This window comes from Ictidomys tridecemlineatus, chromosome 2 (assembly GCF_052094955.1).
Source record: "Ictidomys tridecemlineatus isolate mIctTri1 chromosome 2, mIctTri1.hap1, whole genome shotgun sequence".
Taxonomy (NCBI): domain Eukaryota; kingdom Metazoa; phylum Chordata; class Mammalia; order Rodentia; family Sciuridae; genus Ictidomys; species Ictidomys tridecemlineatus.
Genome location: NC_135478.1, coordinates 39474170 through 39499716, shown reverse-complemented (window position 1 = coordinate 39499716; position 25547 = coordinate 39474170). Strand labels below are relative to the sequence as shown.

General features: G+C 37.7%; 1 protein-coding gene across 1 annotated transcript in view; it reads right to left on the bottom strand.

The window, feature by feature from the left end:
- Positions 1 to 24465, bottom strand: part of Efhb (EF-hand domain family member B) — a 52769-nt gene extending 28304 nt beyond the window's left edge. The window contains exons 1-5 of the mRNA XM_005317421.4: positions 23452 to 24465; positions 14497 to 14559; positions 13381 to 13524; positions 12172 to 12352; positions 9623 to 9733 (exon numbers count right to left, since the gene is read on the bottom strand). Of these exons, the coding sequence (XP_005317478.4) occupies positions 9623 to 9733; positions 12172 to 12352; positions 13381 to 13524; positions 14497 to 14559; positions 23452 to 24351 (1399 nt within the window). The 5' untranslated portion in view covers positions 24352 to 24465. The remainder of the gene's footprint in view (positions 1 to 9622; positions 9734 to 12171; positions 12353 to 13380; positions 13525 to 14496; positions 14560 to 23451) is intronic.
- Positions 24466 to 25547: the final 1082 nt, after the last annotated feature.

Below are 25547 nucleotides of genomic sequence, written 5' to 3'. Positions count from 1 at the left end.
CTAGAACTTTCTCAGGCAAACTGGGGAAAATGGTTGACTCAAGGTTTGAAGTTGTTTGCCCCCAAGAAAGAGAAATTGTTAGAGGAAGGAGGCACCCCAGTAAGACCAAGAACAGCTAGGGCATATGTTGATACAATACAAAAATGTAGCCCATGGCTTTTTAAAGAAGAGTTATTAAGTATATCAATGGGACCATCATGGTATCCTGTAGAAGGATTTTTCTTCAACAAGAAAGAGATGGTTAGTTCTGTTTACTACATTTGTCTAAGATCTTGGTTTTTACAGACATCTGATTAATTTACAAAGCTAAAGTGTTAAAATATCAACCACTAAATATAAAATCAAGTACTCTTTACTTATTAAGTTCCATAAGGTAATATATTTAAACATTATGTGTGTTTTCATAAATTGGTAAATGGAAAAAGAAGTTTAATATTGCTTTGGTCTGTGTCTTTTTTTTTTTTTTTTTTTTTTTTTTAGTTCTCGGTGGACACAACATCTTTGTTGGTATGTGGTGCTGAGGATCGAACCCGGGTTGCACGCATGTGAGGCGAGCGCGCTACCGCTTGAGCCACATCCCCAGCCCTTGGTCTGTGTCTTTGCTGAAACAAGGTTACTAAGTGTTAAGATTCTATCATGTGTAATTTATATACAAAGAGTATAAGAAGTTTCAGTTGGGTTTCAATTACAGTATTATAGTACCATAAAAAACATGAAAGTATTTCATCTTATTAAAGTGGAGTAATTTGTCTAAATCAGAAATTTTATAAGAGTTGTTTCAGAATGTGAATTTATAAAAAGGGTTAATGGTTAAAAAAAGAGATATAAAGAGATTCAAGATGTGGAAATATATTTTAATATAAAAGGTTAAAGGAAAAAGAAATGTTTCTAGATGAGATAATCTCTGTGTGGTAAAGTAAAAAGTTGTAAAATGCCATTTAAAAAGATTTTGAGGAAACTAGACTTACTTTAAAAGCTTGAGAAAGAAAAAAAGAAAAAGAAGGTATTTGTACATGGCAGATTGAGACAAAGCTTCTTAATGGAGTAAAAACAAAAAAGGCCTTTAGTTGAAGGGCAGCCATGTAAACTAACATTAAGCGATTTAAACAGAATCTAAGCCTCGTTTAAAAGAGTGAAGCTGTAGGTGGTGAAAAAGTACATTTAAAAGTACAGTATAGATGATAATTGAAAGGCTTTAAAAGGTTAAATTGAAGGTGGTTGATACCTTCATGGAGGAAAAAAGAAAAGAGATATAAAAAGATTCAAGATGTGGAAATATATTTTAATATGGAAGGTTAAAAGAAAAAGAAATGTTTCTAGATGAGATAATCTTTGTGTGGTAAAGTAAAAAGTTGTAAAATGTCTAAGTAAGTTGCAAAAGGTTTCAAAAGGTTAAATTGAAGATGGTTAAGATGCCTTCATGATGGAGGAAAGATTGCATCATTCAAAGCCTAGTTAATCTTAAAAGCATTACTTAAAAAAAAAACATGAAAATGGGAAGATAATAGGATAAAAGATACTTAGATAAAAAAGATTAAAAATTTGGAGTGAAAAACTTTAAAGACAGAAGTACAGAAAGGTAAAAAAAAGAGAAAGAGAAGATGTAGAAAGATAAAAAAGATATAGGAAGATAGAGAAGATGTAGGAAGACAAGAATTTTAAACCCACAAAATAGGAAACAAAAGAAATATAGGAGGACAAAAAAGCAACTAAAGGTGTATGTACAAACCTTAAAAGAAAACTAGAAGATAGAAACAAGATAAAAATGGTTAAAAATGTCAGATAAAGGTATTTCAGATAAAAAATACAAAAAGCTAAGACAACTATTAGATACAGACATTCAAGATAGAAAAAGGTACAAGAGAGAAGTTTAAAGTCAAATATTGGATAAAATAGAAGAACAAGGAGATTGTTAGTAATTTTTCCAAAAGCCCATCAACTTTAATTTCTGGTGGTGCAGATATTAGAAGTCTCAGATGAAGGTGTTAAAATTTACAGATAAGAGCCAATTTAGAAAACATTAAACTAGAAGGAAATTGGTTTAAAACCACATCAAAAAATTAAAAGGACTAAAGTAATTCTAAAAACTAAGGCAAAATGCTTTTGAAAGACTTAAATTTAAAAGGATCGTTAAGGGGTATATATCCCCCAAAGATAAACTTAATATAACTTAATTTTACTCTAAACTTTTTAAATTTGGATTCATCAGGACTTAGTGCTGCGGAAAGACATATGTATCCAAAAAATGTACATAAGCCTAAGGTACTTTGGAAAGATATTCTGACAGGACAATGGAAAGGTCCTGACCCAGTGATTGTCTGGAGTTGGGGTTCTGTTTGTGTGTTTCCACAGGGAGAACAGCAACCGATTTGGATTCCAGAGACACTAACCAAAGCAATTTCTACAGACCAAAAAGATGATTTGACTCAAATCCATAACAGCTGATATCCAGAGCTCCAGCTTGGCTATTCCTACATCTGTGATAGTGATTAACCAGGATGCTTTTTTCAATATCTATTTTATTATTGCCTTTTCCCACATCATAAAGTTCTGTTTTATTTTTTGAGCACATACAAACCTAGGTTAATGTTTTTCTGATCAGTTTTATTTTTTGACTGTGGAGTGTTTAAACATTGCAATGGAGATTTCACCTAGGTAAAGCTACAAGGCCTTTAGTATTATCTTATGTGTTGTACGTTTGTGTGCACTCTTGTGTTTTGTGTTGTATGTCTGTATGTGCGTATGTCCATATTTCATATATGAGGAGGGCTCATGAAAAAATGGATCCGAATTTTTTTTTATTCACGTGATTTAAATGGTTTAATTTAAATTAGGTAAACAGCTGTTAAGGATTGTTTTTAAAGGAGGTTAACAGATCTGTTTGTTTACTTTCACCTTTCCTTTTCATTATATTTAATAATTCTGTTCAGGATAATGTCTCTTTAGCATCATTGCCAGAATTCCTATCTTCATCCCAGTGCCAGTGAAGACAAAGATAAAACCAAACTACAGCTTCTATGATAGCTATCACAGTAAACTGTAAAAACTGATGCATCAATGAATATAACTCAACAAGTAATGCTCAATCAAGGAGTCGACTTACTTTGGGAGGAAATGGACATATTGATAAACTCCTCCGCTTTGAACTGCTTGCAGAACTTGCCTGGACTATGTGTCACTTGTATACATTGTGAACTATCGTTTGGTGCAGCGAATTGTGGTAGTGCTGGCATATCTTTGCTGATGGTGTCACCAGTGATGCAATTTTTCCAAAGGAGCCGTCAATTGGCTTGGTGTCGTGGCATTTCTGTATCCTCCTCCCTTCTGCTAGTGATGGTCTAAAATTTGGGGGCAACAGAGGTGAGGCAAAGAACCTCACCCCCCCACACTGGCACCAAGGCCAAATTTGGGGGCCAACAGAGGTGAGGCAAGAACCTCACCCCCCCACTGGTGCATAGGCCTATCCACAAGTACGGCTGTATGCTGGACCGGTAGTCAGTGACGGGTATTATCCAATTGCAGTGGTATCAACCTAAAACAGGAGGCTGACGCCTAGAGGTCAGTTTTTCCCATGACGGGTAAGAACCATATGTTGAATTTGACAACCTACCAGGCACGGTCCTTAAGCCACATTGCTTGCTGTTTAATTAATCAGAAGGGGGGAGATGCTGAGAGCCATAGCTAAGTAAGAATGACGCATGGCATGACCCAGGTCATTTGCAGTGACATTGCATGAAAGGTGACCTTGCTGAAGGACCAGGGCGGATCCAGGTTTAGGGCAGATCAGGGTTTAGGGTTTAGGTTCCAGGTTTAAGGTGGACCCTGCTGGGAATAGGGCATATCCTAATGCCTCAGGTGCCCCGCCCACTCCTTGAGTTCCTGTTGAGTTCTCGCGGGATTCAGTATTTTGGGATGCAGAGCCCAGTGGAAGTATGAATTTTCCCAGAACGTGCTTGTAGGGTGCCGGTGACAGTTCAAGAATAAAGAATTGCTGTTTGAATCTACAAGGTGTGTGGTGGCTCATGATTTTGTGCCCAGCCAGACTGTGGCAGTTGGGGATGTGGTTCAGGGTTCAGTCCCCAGTACTAAAGGGGGGGAAAAATAATATAAGCACAGCAAAGGAAACAATCAACAAAAATAAAAAGCTAACCTACATGTTGGGAAAAATATTTACAGACTTCCAGACCCGGGGGCTTAAACATGGATGTGCACCTGAGGAACCTCCGAATCCGTGGGCCTAAACATGGACACCTGAGGAACTTCTGGATGCTATGGCCTAAACATGGATGTGCACCCGAGGAATTTCTGGATCCGGGAGCCTAAACATGGACATGCACCTTTGAAACTTCTGGATCCAGATCCAGGGGTCTAAACACGGATGTCTGAGGAACTTCCGGATCTGGGGGCCTAAATATGGACGCTTGAGGCACTTCCAAATCCGAGGGCCTAACCATGGACCTGTTCTTGGAACTTCTGGGTCCTTGTGCCTATAAAGGGCAGGGCGTGACTCTCAGAAGGGTCATGGCCCATGAAGGGGAGCTGAGTATGGGGCCTGTTGGTGGGCAGACTGAGCTGTCGCACCCTGAACTTGAATGTGACAGTGGCCTCACTTCCCGGCCTTCCCCTGGGTGTCACTTCCTCCCCTTCCAGGCAGTGCCAGGAAGGAAGTGAGACCAGGCACAGGGGCCAGGCCCTGAAGAGGGACACTGTTATCTCCTTACTTAGCCAAGCGCCCAGCCTGGCTGGGGATGGGGACATCTTAAGACACTAGCTGCCTCCTGCATCCCTGCCCCAGGACCTCAGGGCCCATAGGCAGGGAGTCGTTGACATGATTCTCCCCTGGCCGTTTACCCTCAGCCCCGGGGTCTGCCCAGGGAGAGCTCTGTCTCCCAGAGGGTCTTGGGGCCCCTGTGACCTGCTGCTCCTTACCCACCGTCATTCTGGGCAAGCACAGGTCAGGACACCAGATGCTATTGAGAGTGACATCTCCTGGATGGGCAGCTGGGGACTTTACCTCTATCCCCAGGCCTCAGACACCAGATGATCCCCCCCCAGAGACAGAAAATAACCCCACACTGCCCAAGACTTATTTTTAAGCTTTGGATTCTGTAATTTTCCTGCTTCCACCTTCTTTGTGAAGCCAGTTTTTCAACAGAGACAATATTGGGGGAGGGGGGGGGACACAACATGGAGTCAATCAAACCAAGCTGACACATCTGGTCCTCCAAGAGAAATCTGGATTAGAGGGAGAACAGCCATTCTCAACTAGAAATAGTGAAGTTCCCTTGTCCTTATTTTGTGTAAGCAAAATAAATAATCTGATGTTAACTCATCAAATTTTTTTTGAGGAGTGCTTGGCTCATAGGAAAACTGATTCTGTTTTATGGAATGAAGTGTTACCTGATTTTAAAATCAAAAATGAAGCCAGTTAGGATTGTTAAATTACACTGTCATAATTCTGTTCTTTGATATCAGAAATAAATAAACATTTTTTAAAAAAAGAAAAATATTTACAAATAACATATATAAGAAGTTACTATCCAAAATTTATAAAGAACTCATACAAATCAATAGCAAGAAAACATAACCTAATTTTAAAATAGGCAATGGGGCTGGTCATGAGGGGGCTTATTTTATAATCCCAGTTACTTGAGACGCTAAAGCAGGAGATAGAAAGTTGGAGGCCAGCCTGAGCAACTTAGCTCCCCCCATTTCAAAATGTAATTTTAAAAAAAGACTAAAATAAATTAGGCACCAGATCTTAATATTTGGGAAGTGAGTAGAGAAATGATGTGAGACAGACAGGTTTTAATGATTAAAACACACAGGCCCCACCACTGTTACACAAATCCTGAACTGGGGAGGTACTACAATGTTTTGGGGATCAGCAAGACTTTCCCCATGCTGATTTGAGAGGTTGGTGTTTTGTATTTGTTCTCACTGAGATTTGGTGAGATTATCAGAACACTGCAACCCTCATATTTCATTGTAATCATTTATCTTACATTAGAAACATTCATAAGTTGAACCTAAGAACACAATAGGAAGATTTTTTTTAAAAGATTTATCACCCCGAATGTTTTCTCTGATATAAGGGAGATGACTCAAAGTGGGGTAGGGAGGGAGGACATGGGTGGAAAATTACCTCTAGAGAGAGAATAGGGGTGAAAGGGAAAGGGAGGAAGAAGGGGAAGAGCAAGGATAGTGGAAGGAGACGGTCATCATTATACAAAATACATGTATGAAGATGTGAATTTGGTGTCAACATGACTTATATACAGAGATATGATAAATTGTGGTATAAAGGTGTATTAAGAATTGTAATGCAAAAAAAATAAGAAAGCTCATGTATAATGGCATGAACATACTCTATATTCAGAGTTATGAAAAATTGTGCTGTGAATGGATAATTATGAATGTAATGCACTCCACTATTATCATGTATATAAGAAATAAATTTTTTTAAAAAAGATTTATCACTGTACTTTTTTCCTTTTCAAGTCTTGATAGTTTTCTATTTGTAAATAAGAAAGTAGAACTGGAACTAGAGAACAACAAAAAGGGTAAGAAATGTTAGAGAAAATATATTCCACCTTTTTAGTGAACCAAATAATGTAAATAAAAATAGTAACAAGAAATCATAATTGTCTCTAGTTAAACAAGAATAAACTTTGGGGCAATGAAAAATTTTCTTTGGTGGGGGGGCTGAGGGATACTCAGGATTGAACCTGGGGCCCTTAACCACAGAGCCATATCCCCAGTCCTTTTTATTTTTTATTTAGAGAAGGAGTCTTTCTGAGTTGCTTAGGGCTTTGCTAATTTGCTCGGGCTAGTTTTAAACTTGCAATCCTCCTGCCTCAGCTTCCCAAACAGCTGAGATTACAGGAATGCACCACCACACCCAGCTTGGAAATTCTCATGTATGTAAGGGCAAACATGAGCGGTTACTCAAGATTTGGCTCTGAAGAGTGAAACTTCAAAAGCCCAGATATCAAGGAACATGATCTGAGGAAACAGCATATCATATTCACTAAGGTATATGAACAATATATTTATATAATAGTAAAGGAAACAACATGAAAAGAAATTCCAAAGTATTTCATAGATAAGAAAAACAAAGGAGCCAGATAGGGTTACACACATCTGTTACACCAGCTAATCATGAGGATGAGGCAGGAGAATTGCAAGTTTGAGGACAGTCTTGGCAACATAGTAAGACTATCTCAAAATAAAAAATAAAAAAAAGATCTGAGGATGTAGCTCAGTGGAAGAGCACCCCTAGGTTTAATCACCCATTCTAGAAAAAAAAAGAAAGCAGCAAATTGTAAAGTGGGTGTGGGAGAAAAACGCATATGTATTGTAGATTAAAATATAGACATATACATATATACAAATATACAAAAAAATTTACAAAAGAATCATGTGGAAGATTGGAAATTGAGGGAGATGTTCTTTATATATTATGTATTTCTATATAGCTTGCATTTTATAAAAGAAATATCTATCACTTCCGTAATCATTAAAATTAAATGTTATTTTAAAGATGTTACCAATATATATATATTGCTATTTGATGCTGTCCCTGACTTAATTTAAGTTAAAAAAATTAAAATGCAAATAGCAGATTCCCCAAAAGCAGAGAGTATTATCCCATATATCTAAAAATAGATTATTCAATGAATGGGGTTACAAAATATTCAATTATCAATTGTATTTATCTCTGGCTAATGGGAATTCAAGATTACATTTGTTTTTTCTTCACTTTTAAATATTTAAATTCTCTACAATTATTGTGTATTTGTATAATAAAAATAAGTGCACTTTCTATATGAGAAAAAGTAAGGACAGTGTTTAAAAAAATCAAACTCTAACTTTTAAGAGGCTAATAGAACTTTCATAAAAAATCAGCAACTGAGCCAGGTGTGGTAGCATATTTCTGTAGTACCAGCAACTCGGGAGGCTGAGGAAGGAGAATCACAAGTTCAGGGCCAGTCTGGACAAATTAGCAAGTGAGACCATCTCAAAATAAAAAAGGGTTGAAAATATAGCTCAGTGGCAAAGTGCTCCTGTGTACATTCTATCCCATTTCAGTTCTGTTATGGTCCATTAGAACTATTCTAAATATAAAAATCCTACTGTAATTTTCCTCAGACTGTTAAATGCTAATAAGATGTCTCATTATAGGAGTATGAAGCAGAAGGAATACAAGTTCAAGGACAGCCTCAACCATTGATTGAGACCCTGCCTCATAATACAAAATAAGAACTGGGAATGTAGCTCAGTGGTAGAGCACTCTTTGGTTTAATCCCAATACTGCAAGAAGAAAAAAAAATAGATTTTTCATTATAGATTGTGTATGTATGTATGTGTGTGTGTACTAATGTCACTTATTCACTGACACAGTTCTTTTTGAAACAAGACATTGTATTAGACTGTACAATAGATGCTATGATTTTTCAAAACAGGAATCAAGCATTTTCACAAGAGATGGAGGGAGGGAAAGAAGGAGGAAAGAAGGGTGTAAAGAGGGACAAGTGTGGGAGGCCAACCTTACGGGTCACTGAGTTACACTCCCCAGCTGGGAGCTGAGGCGCTCAGTCACAGAAATGGGTGTGTCTTGCTACAGCCCCATGGGTGAAGCTACCCTCACCTGTTCCTTTGTGATATAACCCCTTGCCCTGTTTAGGATAGAATCTTCCATGGAAGTGCCTTGTGTGTGTCCCCTCCTCTTACTGTGCCCTTGGATGTGGCCTACCCAGGTGTCAGTCAACCTGCTGACAGTGGACATCATGAAGATAGACTCAGCCCCCTGAAACCTGACCCCTTGCCTCATTTGAATACCTTCTCCTCAATAAAACGGGTCAGCACGTGCTCTCGCTCCCTCTCTTTCTGCAGACCCTTAAGGTCAGAGGAGCCATCACAGCAACCCCAAAGAAAAAGGTATTTGTATATCTTATGAGGTTATTTCATGCAGCCCAGTTAGCCCAGTTTAACTAGAGCGACCCCTGAGCCTTTTAGTCACGAGAACAGAAACCCAGCAGACAAGGAAGCAGAAGAGGTAGAGATATAGAGAGGAGTTAGGGCATGAGAAGGAATATGGTGTCCAAGTGGGTAGGAACAATGGCCATTTGAATGGGAGGTGGAGACTATCTTGGGACTAAGAACACATTAAGGAGTGCAGGGAATGCAGGGAAACAACAGAGATTAGCTATGAAAGAAGAGACTGGCAGCTATGAAGAAAACTTTTGAGAGAAAACACAGAAAAGCAGTATAGTGTTAGGGAGCAGTGGAGGAAAGAAAGTAAAATAAATAAGAAATAAGGGGCGAGGGTTGATGCTCAGTGGTAAAGCACTCACCTAGCATGTGTGAGCCACTGAGTTCAATCCTCAGCACCACATAAAATTAAGGTATTGTGTCCATCTTTAACTACTTAAATTTAAAAAAAAAAAAATAAGATATAAGAAAGCAGGAGCAAGGCAGAAAACAATTTTTTAAAAGTATTATTCATTGAATATCTGTTATATGCCATACATTTAACTTTATAAACATTATCTCCTTTATGCCTCTTCACAAACTTGAGTGTCCCATATCCTCAGGCGATTTTGCACTGGAGGAGACTTACCTGGATAGTAATCATTGTGAGACACAACGTACAAATCATGTCCTTTTTCTCCTTCTTTAAATACTTCTTCAAATGATTTTGGTGGATTCACTACATCTCTACCACAGAATTCTGAAAGAAGAATCAATGAAATCAGTTTAAAGGTATTTTTTCATCTATTTATAATATAATAAGTGACAATTGAGGTACATGCTGTTTGCATAAGCTACTTAGACAACCCAGGAGATTACAAAGCCAAAATAAAACGAAGACTGATCAATCAAGATACAACATTGTCTAGGTGTCACTTTGCTAGAGAACCTACTTGACTTGGCTCATTCCCTAGAATTCTGAAGAATATTAGAACCCTGTATCAGTTAACCATTGAGGTTGTCCTGAGCCATATTCCAAGCTCAGTTAAATTCCTGATTCTAAGATGCTCTAGACAACTTTGATTTCAGTTTGTTCCTGGCTTCTTAAAATGATCTCAGCAAATCTGAATTCCAAGTTAGAAATCCTCATGACCTGTTGTGACAGCTGTAGACTGAAGCATACACCCTGCCTGAGTCTGCTCTAGTCTGAATCTATCCACAATGTATCCAGAGATGTTAGGAAAATCACTAACATCAGATAGAAATTCCTTTCCTACTGGTCTCAAATCTAGACAAGATGTTTAATAGCTGCTTTCTTATGACTGGTCATTCCCAGTTTTGTGTGACATGAATTATTCTGTTTTCATTATTTTGTGTGATGATTTTTAAATGTAACTTCATTTTTATTATTTCATTGTTCCCTTTCAACCTAACAACATAAATCAAGATGTTTCCTTTCTTTTGGCTTTTCTGCCAAAAATTAAGCTCTGATATCTAATAAAGTTAAGGATACTGTAAGGTGATCCCACTCAAAATAATTCTATAAAATAGCAAATTTTTTGATATGTGAATCATTACACCAGTTAATACACACACAGTGTTTTTGAAACATTGCTTGTTTTATATAGTTAAATGAGGTATATCAAGGGAGAACTTTTCACATTAAATGAACTACTCTTAGATAGCAATTGTTATATAATTACTGCAATGCCATGTCTACTAACTGTTCATATAAGTAGGATTTTTAAATCCTATTAAAAAGAAAAAGAGAAGATATTTTATCTGTTCTAAAATACATTTTTTTCATGTTTCAAACTTTAATAGATTTTTAACTTTAGATCTGAAGCAATAAATTTCAACTTCAAATATTGCATTCAAAAGCATAATTTATTTGTAATGTGGATTTCACTGCCTTAATAAGAAAAATACTCTAATTGGCTTTTTGGTGAACAAAGATAAGTCTGCTGAAGCAGAGCCAAAATGGGTACAGAAAGACAATGAGAAACTGAATTTCTCTGTAGTATAAAGATAGAATTAGAGGTTTTCTGGTCAGACCTGTTGGTTGTAAAATATATAAATAAAAAAGAGTCTATATATTTTAGCAACCAATGAGCAACATTAGGAAGGAGAGGGCAAGAGATCAGAGAAGGATTGTAGGAAAGAAATGTGAGAAAGGTATTTAAGAAAAAAGATACCCAATAAAAATGGCACGAAGCAGGGCTCTTTAGAAAGAAGTGCCTGTGACCAATTCCAATAGAAATTGTTATTTGTGAAAGATATGCTTTACTTCCTCTCAAAATTATTGTGAAAGTTGACTACACACTCTGCCCTAGGTTTGCTTAACATGCTGGTATAAGTTATGAATCTGCACTAATGGAGTACAGTATGCAGCACTCACCAAACTTATTTGTTTCATGAAACTGCTTCATAGATTGTTAAAATTCATAAACACATTAAGGCATTAGTGGAAATAAAGTACACAAATGGATGTCCAGGGAAAAGATTGCAGTCCCAGAGCTAAGCTTTCTTTCTTTCTTTCTTCCTTTCTTTCTTTCCTTCTTTCTTTCTTTCTTTCTTTCTTTCTTTCTTTCTTTCTTTCATTTTTTTTCTTACATGATACAGATTCATTAAGGAAAGCAGGTACACATTCAAGGGGAGGTGGGGGGACTGTGTGGGCAATCTCAAGGGAAAAACTTCTTTGGGGGTAAAATAATAAATATGCATTCAAAGGAGACTATGGGCCATCCTGATAGTGAAAAGCTCTTGGGATAAAGCAAGAAAATACACATTCGAGAGAGAACATGGGGCTTCTCTACTGAGAGAGACAGCAACCTGTTAATCTGGCACATTAACATTTGTAGAGGGATGGTACCTAGAGGTAGACTAGTGGAGGAGTCAGGATAGAGATATACAATTTCCTGGTGCCATAGAATGCCAACTTTTCTGAGCCTTTTTCCTATTATTGTATCATATACACCATGCTCACTACATCTCCACTCCAAAACCTGAATTCTTAACACCTTGGCACACACATATAAACTATAAGGATTTGAGTTTAGAGAATAACTTCCTCAGTACGATATCATCTTCCATTCTTGAGTAATCATTTATATTACTTCCAACACAATACCAGTTTTATAGCTAATCCAATTTCCAAGATTTTTTTATCACCCCCTTTCACCCCTTATTTTCTACTACCTCTGATGACTGCTGTCCCAAATGTTCTATTCCTCAAATCCAGTCCTTCAGGCAATCCTGGTGTTTGATCATGGGATTTTCCTAATGGTGCTCGTTGGTTGCTAAAATATATAGACTCTTTTTTATCTTTCATTTTCTGCTGAAATGTGGTCATAGGCTGTGGGTTTATCAATGATTTTGCCTAAAGAAATAATACAACATAGAGATGTGTCAATGAATCTGATTCAAAGGAGTTAAAAGATTTTAATGGTACTAAAAGGCTCACGAAAGTTACTTGACTCATATATTGAAGAAAAATAGGGAAGACAAGCACAAGAATCATGTGATTTCCGCAAGTTCTCTCAAGGTGTATGTAGAGGAGGTCTTTGAAATTAGACTACCCATTCAATCAATAGCAGATAACATTCTGACCATCTCCCCTCAATATCTGTATAAACCCTCTGTAAACATCTGTAAACATCTCTAGGCAAGAGTCAACAAGGCTGTCCTCTCCATTCTCTAACAAAGCCTGGTGGCATTTTTCTTTCCCGGGAGAAAATGGAGTACAATCTGCCTTTTATCCTCTCAGGGGAAAATAAATAGCTTGTGGCCTGAACCATTAATTTTTTCACATTCTTGGCTCCTGCTTGGATGTTTTTCATTGCCTGAGATTAATGCATCTAGAAGACAGAATAAGAGCTCGTAAAAACGCAGGTAGAAAGAAGACTGAAATCCTCATTTGTGCATTTTCATCTTGGCTAATTAATAATGTACAAGCTTAGCAGGGTCTTTCTTGAAATTGTCCTTCACCTCCCTGTCCCTTTGGCCCTTCCACCCCTCCTTAATCCTTTGGCTGAAGTGAAGCCCAAACTTGATGTTAACTGCTATACGTTTCTGAAAACAGAAGGCCTTCCTTAGTAACTGGCCTCAGGAGGTGCCAAACAATTTTGACTCTTTGGAGAAGACACACACCAATGAAGAAGAACCCACCAAGTGTACAACCCACTACCTCCTCCCCTTCCCATAAACACCCTTTGCCCCTGAGCCCAGGAAAATAGGGTTTTGAGGAGTTATCCCCCTCTATTTTCTTCAGGTTCACCCTTGAATGAACCTGATTTCTTCCTATCAACTCTTGTGTCCTGAATACAGGGACTTCAAGCAGTGGGTAGCCCAGATGTTTGATTCTGTTAGTAAAAGGCAAAAAAAAAATAAAAAATAAAAAAAAGTTACCGATCCTGAAGTTTTAGTTCTTATTCCATGTGTCAAATAAGGTGCAATTGCGGGATCATTTGCTCTGCCATAAAAGATTCTTTCTGCTCCAGGGGATGGATATCTGTAGTTGAAAAACTTTTTTGTCTCAGGTGGAGTAATTGGCTGAAAAACACAAGAAAATAGAATTATTAAGCACAATTTTAAAAATATTAACAGAATTCATCTATACCAATCAATAAACACTCTAAATTTCATGAATAAGTACATGGGAAACTACAGTCCAAATAATAAAATTTTCCCTAAAATTTATTACTTTTGTATGGAAATAGCATATTTTAAAAGTTATGTTTAGAAAACCATCAGAAATTGTCCAGATTAGAAATTATACCATTATTCCTATGAAATAAATTGAATCTCTTTTGGTTTTTATAAAGCTAAAAAATATAAACTTGCAATTTTTACTTTATTGGGCAAAATCAAGAGGAAAGCCTCAAAAATATAGTAAAACTTTCAAATTGACCACATTAAATTTATACAACTTTCATAAGCAATGTTGAGAATTGTCTAATTTTTAATGTTACCAGAGTCCTAGGCCAGAGGCCCAACTCTGGGGATCCCAACACGTCAGTCCTAGCCATGTATTCAAAAAAGAAAAGTAATATTAAAAGCAGGAAAGGAACTTTAATCAGTATAGCTATACTGGGAAGACAAGCAGGACCAGTGTTTGCAGCACTATCCTCGGTGTACTGACCAAAGCTCCCAGATGATATAGATAAGGGAGGTCAGATGTGTATGCACAGGCAAGCAGTCTTGGTCAAACTGTGGTCTGATTGGTCATTATCTCAGATAGTCAGGCAGGGTCATGCTGCCATGATAAGAAAGTTGCTGTTACCTGGGAGTTGACTTTGACTTATCACAGATATTTTTCAATCAGATCTGCTGTTCCTGGAATCCAGAATGAATGACTCAGAACAAAGGAGACAGATGTAAGATGGAGGCAGAAATGCCAAGATTTTATACATATGCAGGCCCAAGTGAAAAGTTCTAAGTATAAACCACCTCTAAATCCTTGTTACATTAATACTCATTTGCAAGGTAAAAATAGACACAAAAAGACATATTCAAAGTACTCACCCTAGGAAGTTTCTCAGTCAAGGAGGTTGCAACTCTGTATCCAATTGGAATAACTTTCCCTGCCTAAGTGGGGTGATGTGGAGACAAAAATTGATCATTTGTCAGCATGGAAGAGAATATTTTGAAGAAAGGAAATTATTTTGAAGTTGGTCTTTGCTACAGAGTTACATAAAACCTAGGAAAAGCAACTTTTATCACTCACCTGGGAAGGATAGTCAACCAAGATGATTCTGCATAAACAGATCTTACTAAAATAGCTCTTAGCTTTTCTATTAGTTACCCTAGTGTTTCCTAATCATTTCTCCACAATTTATCACCCCAGGAAGCCCAAGTTCTCTTTCTTTTGTAAAAGGAGTATGTAAGACACCCTAAGCCTAACCACTTCACTCAAATTCACTTATTTTCTGTGAACCTAGGTGCATGCAAATACGAATAAAAATAGTGTGCCTTTTTTCCTGATGATCTGTCTTTTGCTAGTTTAATTCAAAAGCCCCAAGTTAATCAACTATAGAGGGTAAAGGGAAAACTTTTCCTCTCCAACAGTTCAATAAAAACATAATATCATAAAGCTAAAGAACATGAAGATACCCAGACAACTATAATCTGATAAGAGAGAGAAAAAGCCTGGATTGATGAGTGGATAGACAAATCCTTGGCCTGATAGATCATTTTATTCACCCCTGGTCTGCTTCCTATGAAGCGTTTGACTACACTTACTATTATTATTATTCTACATATCCACCATTGCAAGCATTATATCTACACTTTATTATTATTTTTATTCTACATTTCCACCATTGCAAGCATTCTATCAGCCAATATAGAGTTGTCCACCTGAAAAGTGGTTTGATTGCAAATCAGAAATTGTGATTAGGTTTCTATGCTTTTGTGCCTTTTGATTGGTGACACAAAAAAGTCATTTGTGTCTATTTTCACTTGTCAGTGTCTTAATATGCTTAACAAGTCTCCCCACCCCTACCTAAATCATGGATTTCTCTTTGATTTTTATATTTCTATCTTCTGGGTTTTTGCTTGTTTGTTTGTTTGTTTTTTGTTTTTTATTTTTTGTTTTTGTTTTTGTTTTGTACTGAGGATTGAACTCAGAGGCACTTTCCCATGGAGCCACACCCCCAGCCCTTTTTATTTTTTGCTTTGGGACAGGGAGATCTGAGCTAGGCACCTCCACCGTCACCTCATACACAGCATTTTTTCCTGTGTTGCTTTTTTTTTTCCTTTAATCTAAAAGTTTTAAATTTTTCCTTGTCTTTTGTGACCTTGACATTGTTGGAAGAGTAGAGGCCAGTTATTTTGTAAATTAACTGTCCCTCAACTTGGGTTTGACTGATATATCCTCATGATTAGATTCAAGTTATATGTTCTTGGAAGAGATATCACAGAAAGTTTATGTTCTATCAGGGAGCATATACTCTCAATTTGTACCATTAATGTTATTGTTCATTTTAATCTCTAAATTAAGGCAATGACTGCTAGATTTCTCCATCACAAAGTTATTTTTTTCCCTTATAATTAACAATTATTCTGGGTAAATATCCAGTTCCTCAACAAACTTTCACCTACTGGTTTAATATCTACTGATGATTCTTTGGGTAGGTGGGGTTGGGGGGGACTTACTAGGGGCTGAACCCAGCAAGTTATGCTTGCTGAGTGTGTCTTCTACCACTGAGCTACACCCAGGACCCTCTACTGAAGATTAATTTTTTTCCCATATGTTTTATTGTTGTACACTATGTGGGATTCATTGTTATGCATTTGTACATGCACATAACATAATAATATAATTTGGCCAATATTTCCCCAGTATTTTCCTTTTCCTTTCCCTTCTCCCTGCCCTTGATCCCTGTCCTCTGGTCTAATGATTTCTCATGAATTTTCATGAGATCCCTGCTGCCCCACACCCACACCTTTCTTTTTTTTTTTCCTCTCTAGCTTCCACAAATGAGAGAAAATATATGAGCCTTGACCTTCTGAGTCTGGCTGATTTCACTTAACATAATGTTCTCAAGTTCCATCCATTTTCCTGCAAATTACATAATTTCATTTTTCATTATGGCCGAATAAAACTACATTATGTAGTTTTATCCATTCATCCCTTGATGGACACCTAGGCTGGCTCCATAGTTTGGCTACTGTGAATTGTGCTACTATGAACATGTGTATGCATGGATCACTATACTATGACGGCTTTAATTTTTCAGGATAAATACTGAGGAGTGGTGTAGCTGGGTCACATAGTGTTCCATTCCTAGTACTTTGAGGAACCTCCATGCCTATTTTCATTGTGGTTGTACTAATTTACAATCCCACCAATACTGTAAAAGAGTTCCTTTTTCTTCACATCCTCTCCAGTATTTATTATGATTTGTATTCTTAATGATTGCTATTCTGATTGTTATGAGGTAAAATCTCAGAGTAGTTTTGATTTGTGTTTCCTTTGCTAATGATGTTGAACATTTTTTTTCACATATTTGTTGATAATTTGTATTTCTTCTTTTGAGAAATGTCTGTTTGATTCATTTGTCCATTTAGTAGGGACTGCTGTAGCTCAGTGGCAGAGTACTTGTGTGAGGCACTGGGTTTGGTCCTCAGCACCACATGAAAATAAATAAAATAAAGGCATGCTCTCCATCTACACCACATGAAAATAAATAAAATAAAGGCATGCTGTCCATCTACAACTCCAAAAATTTTTTTAAACAAGATAAGACTAAGTGTGATAGCACACACCTGTAATCCCAACTACTTGGGAGGCTGAGGTAGGTTGTGCTAGTGTACAAGTTCTAAGCAAGTATGGGAAGCACAGGGAGAGCCCTCGTGGGGGAAAAATAATTTTTTTTTATACACTCATTGCCACTACAGAAACATTGCTTCTAGGTCTTCTAAGAGGATAGAATCAGGAAATGTGTGTATGTACCCATACTCCCACATGATTGAATCTATATTAATTCTGAAATATTCTATCTAGTTAAACGATCGTAGATGGAGTCCATAAACACATATCTGATTTGGATACAGATATAGATATATCATGAGTTTCTACCTATATAGACAATTACAATCCAGCAAAATAAGATACCTTCTCCTCTTCTCCTCTCCATGCTTATAATGCTTTTCTCCATCAGTGAGAAACATTGCACCTACTATCCTATATTACTTATCATCTCATGTTTTCTGTAACAAAACTCCCAACCATACCAACCACCTGCTTTCTCAGTCTCTAACCACATCCCGTGTTACCTGGCTTGGTAAGTTTCTCGCTCAGGCCCCAGTGTTATTACAGTTATTAATGTCCAAATATCTTTTTATTTCTCAAACAATTGGTTCCCAAGATGCAGGTCAACCCAGAAAGGTTGACTCGAGCTTACCTTCAGCTACTGAAGACCATAGACCCACAATCATTATGCTACTCTCCACTATACAAACTCAGTAGGAATAACTGTCCAATCTCTGGGGCTTTGTTTGTTTGTTGTTGTTGTTGTTGTTGTTACTCTTTTTATTTTTTTTATTTTGATATTTATGGTTATACCTAAGAGTTTGGGTTATCCTAACAAACTCATACATGCATGAAAATTGATCTCAGTTCATGTTACTCCCTTTTCCCTCCCATCCTCCTCCTCATCCGTCCCCTTCTCCTTCCTTTATTCCTATCTCTTTTTTAATCAGGGATTCCCAATTCTGAATATTTCTGAGAGAGTTAGGAGTGATAGTCTCAATTCCTTTCAGCTCAGAATACAGCATACATTATGCAAATGAAACCACTTACTTCCCAAAATCCTGCAGAAAATGGATTTGCAAATTCAGACACAAAGAATCTTTGCACCTTTTTCTTCAGTCTCAGGGCTTGCATGACCAAAAAGTTCCCACTGATTTATTAGATTTACTTATTTCTACCCATTCTTAAAACAGCTACCAAGTTCTCTTAGTATAGAACAGGAAAAAAAATAAGGCACCCCTTTGCATGACATTTATCATATTATAAGATAATTTGTCACATAGTGGAGAGATTTTTGGAGTATCCTTCAAGAAGAAGAAAGGTTCTGGTAAGAAAGAAAGAAAGAAAGAAAGAAAGAAAGAAAGAAAGAAAGAAAGAAAGAAAGAAAGAAAGAAAGAAAGAAAGAAAGAAAGAAAGAAAGAAAGAAAGAAAGAAAGAAAGAAAGAAAGAAAGAAAGAAAGAAAGAAAGAAAGAAAGAAAGAAAGAAAGAAAGAAAGAAAGAAAGAAAGAAAGAAAGAAAGAAAGAAAGAAAGAAAGAAAGAAAGAAAGAAAGAAAGAAAGAAAGAAAGAAAGAAAGAAAGAAAGAAAGAAAGAAAGAAAGAAAGAAAGAAAGAAAGAAAGAAAGAAAGAAAGAAAGAAAGAAAGAAAGAAAGAAAGAAAGAAAGAAAGAAGAAGAAAAAGAAGCCTTTTCAACCAGGTACAGCAGCCCACACCTGTAACCCCAGCTACTCAGTAGACTAAGGCAGGAAAATTGCAAATTTGAGGCCAGCCTAGACAATGTTAGTGAGACCCTGTCTCAAAATAAAATAAAAAGGACTGGGGGTATAGCTCAGCATTAGAGCACTTTTCCGGCATGTGCAAGGCCCTGGGTTCAATATCTAGAACCACACACACGCAAAAAAAATTAGGTTTCAAAAATTAAATAATTTGTGGCTCAAGCGGTAGCGTGCTCGCCTGGCATGCGTGCCACCCGGGTTCTATCCTCAGCACCACTTACAAACAAAGATGCTGTGTCCACCGAAAAACTAAAAATAAATAAATAAATATTAAAATATTTTCTCTCTCTCTCTCTCTCTCTCTCTCTCTCTCTCTCTTTAGAAAAAAAAATTAAATAATTTGCCTACTGGTCTCAAATCTCTAAATTCTAAGTTACTTGAAAGCAGGTACTGTACAATTTTCCATCTATGTAGCCCCATTGGATAAAAGTCTGTCCAATTATTATAGATATTACAATGATTTTTTTTATTTTTTTGCAGTGCTGGGGATTGAACCCAGGGCACTTTACCACTGAGCTACATCCCCAGCCCTTTTTTATTTTTTATTTTGAGACAGGGTCTCACTAAGTTACTTATTCAGATACTGTCTCAATAAGATTGCCCAGTCTGACTTTGAAGTTGTGATCTTCCTGCCATGGCCTCCTGAGTAGCTGGGATTACAGGTGTGAGCTACACCCCACCTAGCTAAAGAAGACTTCTTTTTCACCAGAAACTTTCTGGTTCTTGGTTGTGTTTTTGTTTTTGTTTTTGTTTTTCATTTGAAAATTTTATAATTTTTTTTAATTTAAATGATTTTATTTTTTAAAATACATGCAGTGAAATGCATTACAATTCTTATTACACATATAGAGCACATTTTTTCATGTCTTTGTATACAATATGCTCTCAAACTTGAGATCCTTCTTCCTCAGTCACTAATATTACAGGTGTTTGCCACCACACTCACAAAATACTATCATTTAAAAAAAAAAAAAAAAACATAAAAACTTCCTTTGGACATTTCCTTCTTCCTCTTTCTACTCCAGGGCAAGTATGATTGTCAATGCACTTCATACAGTTTACTTGCTTTGTTTTAATAACCCAGGGTGTTTGCAATAATCAGTGCACTATTGGATATTAAGGGACCGTCATAGGGAAATTATCATCATGGAGATTTTGATATCTGCTAGAGTACATTCCAACATCCAAGTGTCCTTTCAAGGGCTACTGAGCTCCAAACAGAAAATGCTTCCTCTTTTTTTTTTTTTCTTTTTCTTTCCTTTTTCAGAACTGGTGAAAGAAGAATCCCTTTTATATAATAGAGGTTCACTGCATGCTTTAAATATAAACCTTGCTGTTTAACAACTGGTGGCTCATTTTAAAACTGTCATGTTTCTCTCTCACTCTCCTCCTCCTCCTCGTCCTCGTCCTCCTCCTTCTTCTTTCCCTCCCCCCCCCCCTCTCTCTCTCTCTCTCTCTCTCTCTCTCTTCCCCTCCATAAACACAGGGGAAGCAAGATTAACCTTCTTCTTGCCCTAGGCTGGGTTTATTGTGTCCTTTGGATCATTGAACACAGAAATGAAGAAATCCAAACTTTGGAGCTGGTACCAGCATATCTAAGAAATGGCTCCCAGGGCTACCATCTGGATGTGAATTATGTCTCCTCATAGCACACCCAGAGCCTATCCCTTATATTCCCCTTTTAAAAGCCCTCTATTCCCACTAGTAGTTAGAATTGCAGCCTTTGAGACCTTAGTCCACTAATTTTCTCATTTACTAGCAAATCAATACAACTTTTTTTTTTCCTTTTCTCAAAACTTTTTCCTCTTTATTAGATTGGCACCAGGGACAAGAACTGAGTTTTCATTATCATTGGACATTGAACCCAGGACCTTGTACATGCTAGGAAAGCACTTCATCAATACGTCCTTAGTTCCTTTTAAATTATAATTTTAAAATTAGTAATTTTAAATTATTTTTGAGATACTGTCTCAATAAAATTGCCCAGTCTGACTTTGAACTTGTGATCCTCCTGCCATGGCCTCCTGAGTAGCTGGGATAACAGGTGTGAGCTACACCCCACCTAGCTGAGAAGACTTCTTTTCACCAGAAGCTTTCCAGTTCTTGAAAATTCAAAAACCTTTCCTCAGGTTACTATTTCTTGGAAACTTTTCTCTGCTGAACTGGTTTGATACCAACAGTTATCTTCCTAGAGGGACCTCACACATTTAAAGCATTTACTTTTCCACTGAACTATATCTATATCCCCAGATCCTGTTTTTGTTTTATATTGAAAATAAATATTTTAACATTTAAAAAATCATTTAGGGTCTGAGAGTGTGACTTAGTGGTAGAATGCATGGTTAGCATGTGCAAAGCCCTGGGCTCAATCCCTAGGACCCCCAAAAAATATTATTAAAAGAAGTTTTTTTCCTAATTGAGGGTAATGCATCCTCTTGACTATGATTCTAATTTCATTCCCTCTACTTATCTAGAATCTGGTTCCATCCATTTTCTCCTTTATCTCAAAACTCCTTTACTGATTCACTAAATAAATAAAAAGGGATTTCTAAACTGCATTCTTTACACCCTTCTCTTTACTATAACACTTTTTAAGGAAAAAAAAAACTCACAATAGCTTTCTTTTTCCAATTCTAAGATCTGAATTTGCTGTCCTGTATATTGCAGTTGGAATTTTCCCTCTATTACACCATTCTATTAATGCTGCTGATTTCCTTAATGTCCAAAACTAATCTTAATTCTATTTGCTGTATGGGAGATGTTTTAACACTGCTAGTCACTTTCTCTTTGACACTCTCTTTCCTGTCCTGCCACATTTAGAAAGGAAGGTGTGACAAGTGGGAAGAAGCAGAGGTTTTTAGAATTGCCCGTGTTGGAAACCAGAAGCAGGAGTCTGTATGTCCATAAAATCAGAGCAGAAGCCACCAACTACAAAATCTGTCCAGAAACAGGAAGCGGGCATGGTTGAGTAAAAAGGCAGTGTGGCTAGGGAAATTCAGTGAGAAAACCAGAAAGCAAAGTGGGTCAAAGACAAAAGAACACCCTGAGTCCCAAGGGAAACAAAAGTCCCAAGACCCAGACAAAATTCTGCAGAAGCCACGTGACCTCCTTAGCGAGTTGTAGTCTTTAAATTTCAGTGTGGGAATCTTTCATTCCCAGAGTGCCTCAAAGATGCTTCCTTAATGGCACTTCAATACCTTCGATTCCTTTATGTTCCTCAATACTATACTTTCAGACCTGCCTCTGCTCTTTTACCTCTCCCATTTAATCATCCAGCCCCCCTTTTACTTACCAAAAAATAAATTTCCTGCCAGGTGGGATGCTGCATACCTGTAATCCTAGTAACTCAAGAGACTGAGGCAAGGGGATCATAAGTTTGAAGCCAAACTCAGAAACTTAGGCCCTAAGTAACTTTGTGAGACCCTGTCTCAAAATTAAAAAAATAAAAAGGACTGGAGATGTAGTTCAGTGGTTAAGCACCCCTGGTGACCTGGGTGTGGTGGTGCATGCCTATAATCCCAGCCACCTGAGAGGCTGAGTTAGGAGGATCCCTAGTCCCAGGCCAGTCTCAGCAACTTGATGAGACCATGTGTCACAAAATAAAAAGGACTGGGGATGTAGCTCAGTGGTGTAGCACCCCTGAGTTCAGTCTCTGGTACCAATAAATAAATAAATAAATAAATAAATAAATAAATAAATAAGTAAATCTAAGTAACCAAAACTCCTTTACTGATTTTACTAAAGAAAATTTCTAAACTGCATTCTTTACTCCCTTCTCTGTACTACCACACTTAAGAAAAAAAAAATCACAGTAACTTTCTTCAATTCTAAGATCGCCTCCAAACAGAATTTTAAAATTTTCTTATTGAGTTCCATGCTTAAGAATACATTTCTATGAAGGAAGAATCATAATTGTTGTCTATTTATTTAGACACGAATATATTCATTTAGTTATCTGTCTCCATTACTGGAGTGAGCATAAACCTAGAGGACAGAGAGCCCATACTTTTTATATTGCCTTGTATCCAGCACAATGACCATTACAACTCTTTGCTGAAAGAATAAATAACTCAGAAAATAAATAATGAGTGGAAAAAGAAAAGCATTCTTTTTTCATTCATAATACGAATATTAGGACACAACAGGAGTCTCAAAATGTGAGAGGGTCGAGAAAATAAAGAGTGGGGAATGAAATGAAGGTCAAATTAGGAAAGAGGAAGGATCAACAGTGTGTACAGAAAAAGCTGACATCTAGGAAGGGAGGCAGAGAATCAGAGGAAATTAGACAAAGTAACATGTGAAAGGAGTCCAGTGGGATAGGGGACATTAGAAATCTTTGTGATTTGTCTTCAAAACCCCCAACAAGTCTCACCACTTTAGCATCTCAATAAAGGCATGGTTATACACAGTTCCTAGGGAAAGTATTAGTAAAGAAAAAAAAAAACTTACACTTGGCCAGCAAGGCATCCGATCAAAAAATTTCCCAGCATATATAGGTCTGATGTGATCTGGAGGTTCCACTCCTGGTTCGAGGTTTCTAGTCTCCTTCTTCTCTTCAGGTTGTTGGATAAACTGGTCCTGGTGAGGTTCTATCACCAAGCCCATCTGGGGCACTATATTCTTAGTTTCATCTGGCTCCTTTGTTAGTGGTAACCCAATGTCCACCTCCACAGGCGGCTGCATCTCCGTGCTGGGTTTCATCACAACACAGGTAGACTCTTCATCCTGTTCCTGTGTGGCTTGGATACCTAAAGTGGGCTGTTTTCCCACTAGAGCCTCTCTTCCTTCAGAGCCTCTAGCCGCAGGACCTCTCTGGCTCCCTACAGGCTGTGAATTTGGACACACCATGCCCAAGGGAGGCTTCATTGTCCTTCCATGAGAACATCTTGCTGGAAAACACTCTTTTTCTAATCCCACTCTTACTGGTAACATACACGGACCAGGTTTTCCCATTGAAGCAGAGACTCTGTTGACTCCTAAAGAACCTCTCTCCATGGGGGTCCTAGAGATGATTTGACTTCCTAATCCCTTCTCAAGCCCCTTGCCCACTGGGAATGCCAGCATTTCCTTATATTTATTATCCAAGGGGCTCTTCTTCCACAGGGACTCTTCTTTTCCTAATCCTACTCGAAGCCCCAACTCCATGGAAGGTGTTGTTCCGGTAAACATCCTCCTGTCTCCTAAATCATCCTTTCTTTCTTGGGTGAATCTGACTTCTGGGTTCGGGGGAAATTTCTTCTCAGACACCTTCATTCCACTAGGAGCACTCAGCTCAGAAGGGAAAGCTGTACCTGGATCGAGGGAAGTTTCCAATACCTTGGGGGACCCCACTCTCACGAAAGAGCACATCCTCACTCGTACTCCCTGCCCACAGCTTCCTGCCTGCCTCTTAACACTTAACACTTCTGCTAAGTGTTCTAAACACTTAGCAGAGTTCACAGGGAGGGGGGAAAGAGAAGGAGTCTGTTTACTCGGTTACCTGGGAAACAGACGGCACCAGGCGGGGCTTAGCGCGCAATTCTCCTCTGCAGGTCTCCCTCCCACCTCTTTCTCGCCCTGTTTCTTTCCTTATTCGATTTGGAAGGCAAGAAAACTTGAGTGTTGTGGCTTTAGGCACAAAGCAAATGTTCACTAACTTCCCTTTGGTTTTCAAAGCAACATGGTCCTAATAAGATGGTTTCAGCCATTGCCTTTTTCCTGGGCACTGACCCTTTAATTTTCCTACTGATCTGGAAATAAATAACATTCTAATGATGGCCACTTTTTTGAGATCTTTCCTTGCCCAAGTACCTCCACACCGGGACCTCACTGCATGCTAGGCAAGAGCCCTGCCACTGAGCTACATCCCCAGACAAGGAACTATTTCAAACTCTGGAATGTTATTATATTTGACAATTGTGGTCTTTAAGTACACTTAAACTTTAATAACTAAGCTTTAAGTCATATTTAAACTGAATATATTAAAATTTGAGATAGGGGGCTGGGAGTGTAATTCAGTAGTAACATGTTCAAGTCCCTGGGTGTGATCCCCAGAACCAAAAAATAAATAAATGAGTTTGAGATATTATATAACAAAGCAGATTGTATTTTTAAAATACTATGTCAAGGGGCTGGGGATGTGGCTCAAGCGGTAGCGCGCTCGCCTGGCATGCACGCAGCCCGGTTCGATCCTCAGCACCACATACCAACAAAGATGTTGTGTCCTCCGAGAACTAAAAAATAAATATTAAAAATTCTCTCTCTCTCTCTCTCTCTCTCTCTCTCTCTCTCTCTCTCTCTCTCTCTCCTCTCTCACTCTCTCTTTAGAAAATAAAATACTATGTCAAGCTCAAATTTCATTGTTTTTAAGTATATATAGAATTTTCTTTAAATTGGGGGTTATATTTTTGACATTTTTTTGTTTGTTTTTGTGGTGCTGGGGATTGAACCCAGAGTCTTGTGCATTCGAGGTAAGCACTCTACCAACAGAGCTATAACCCCAGCCTTTTTGTCAGGTTTTAATGCAAGTGTATTTGGTGAATATTTGTCATTTTCTACATATGTGG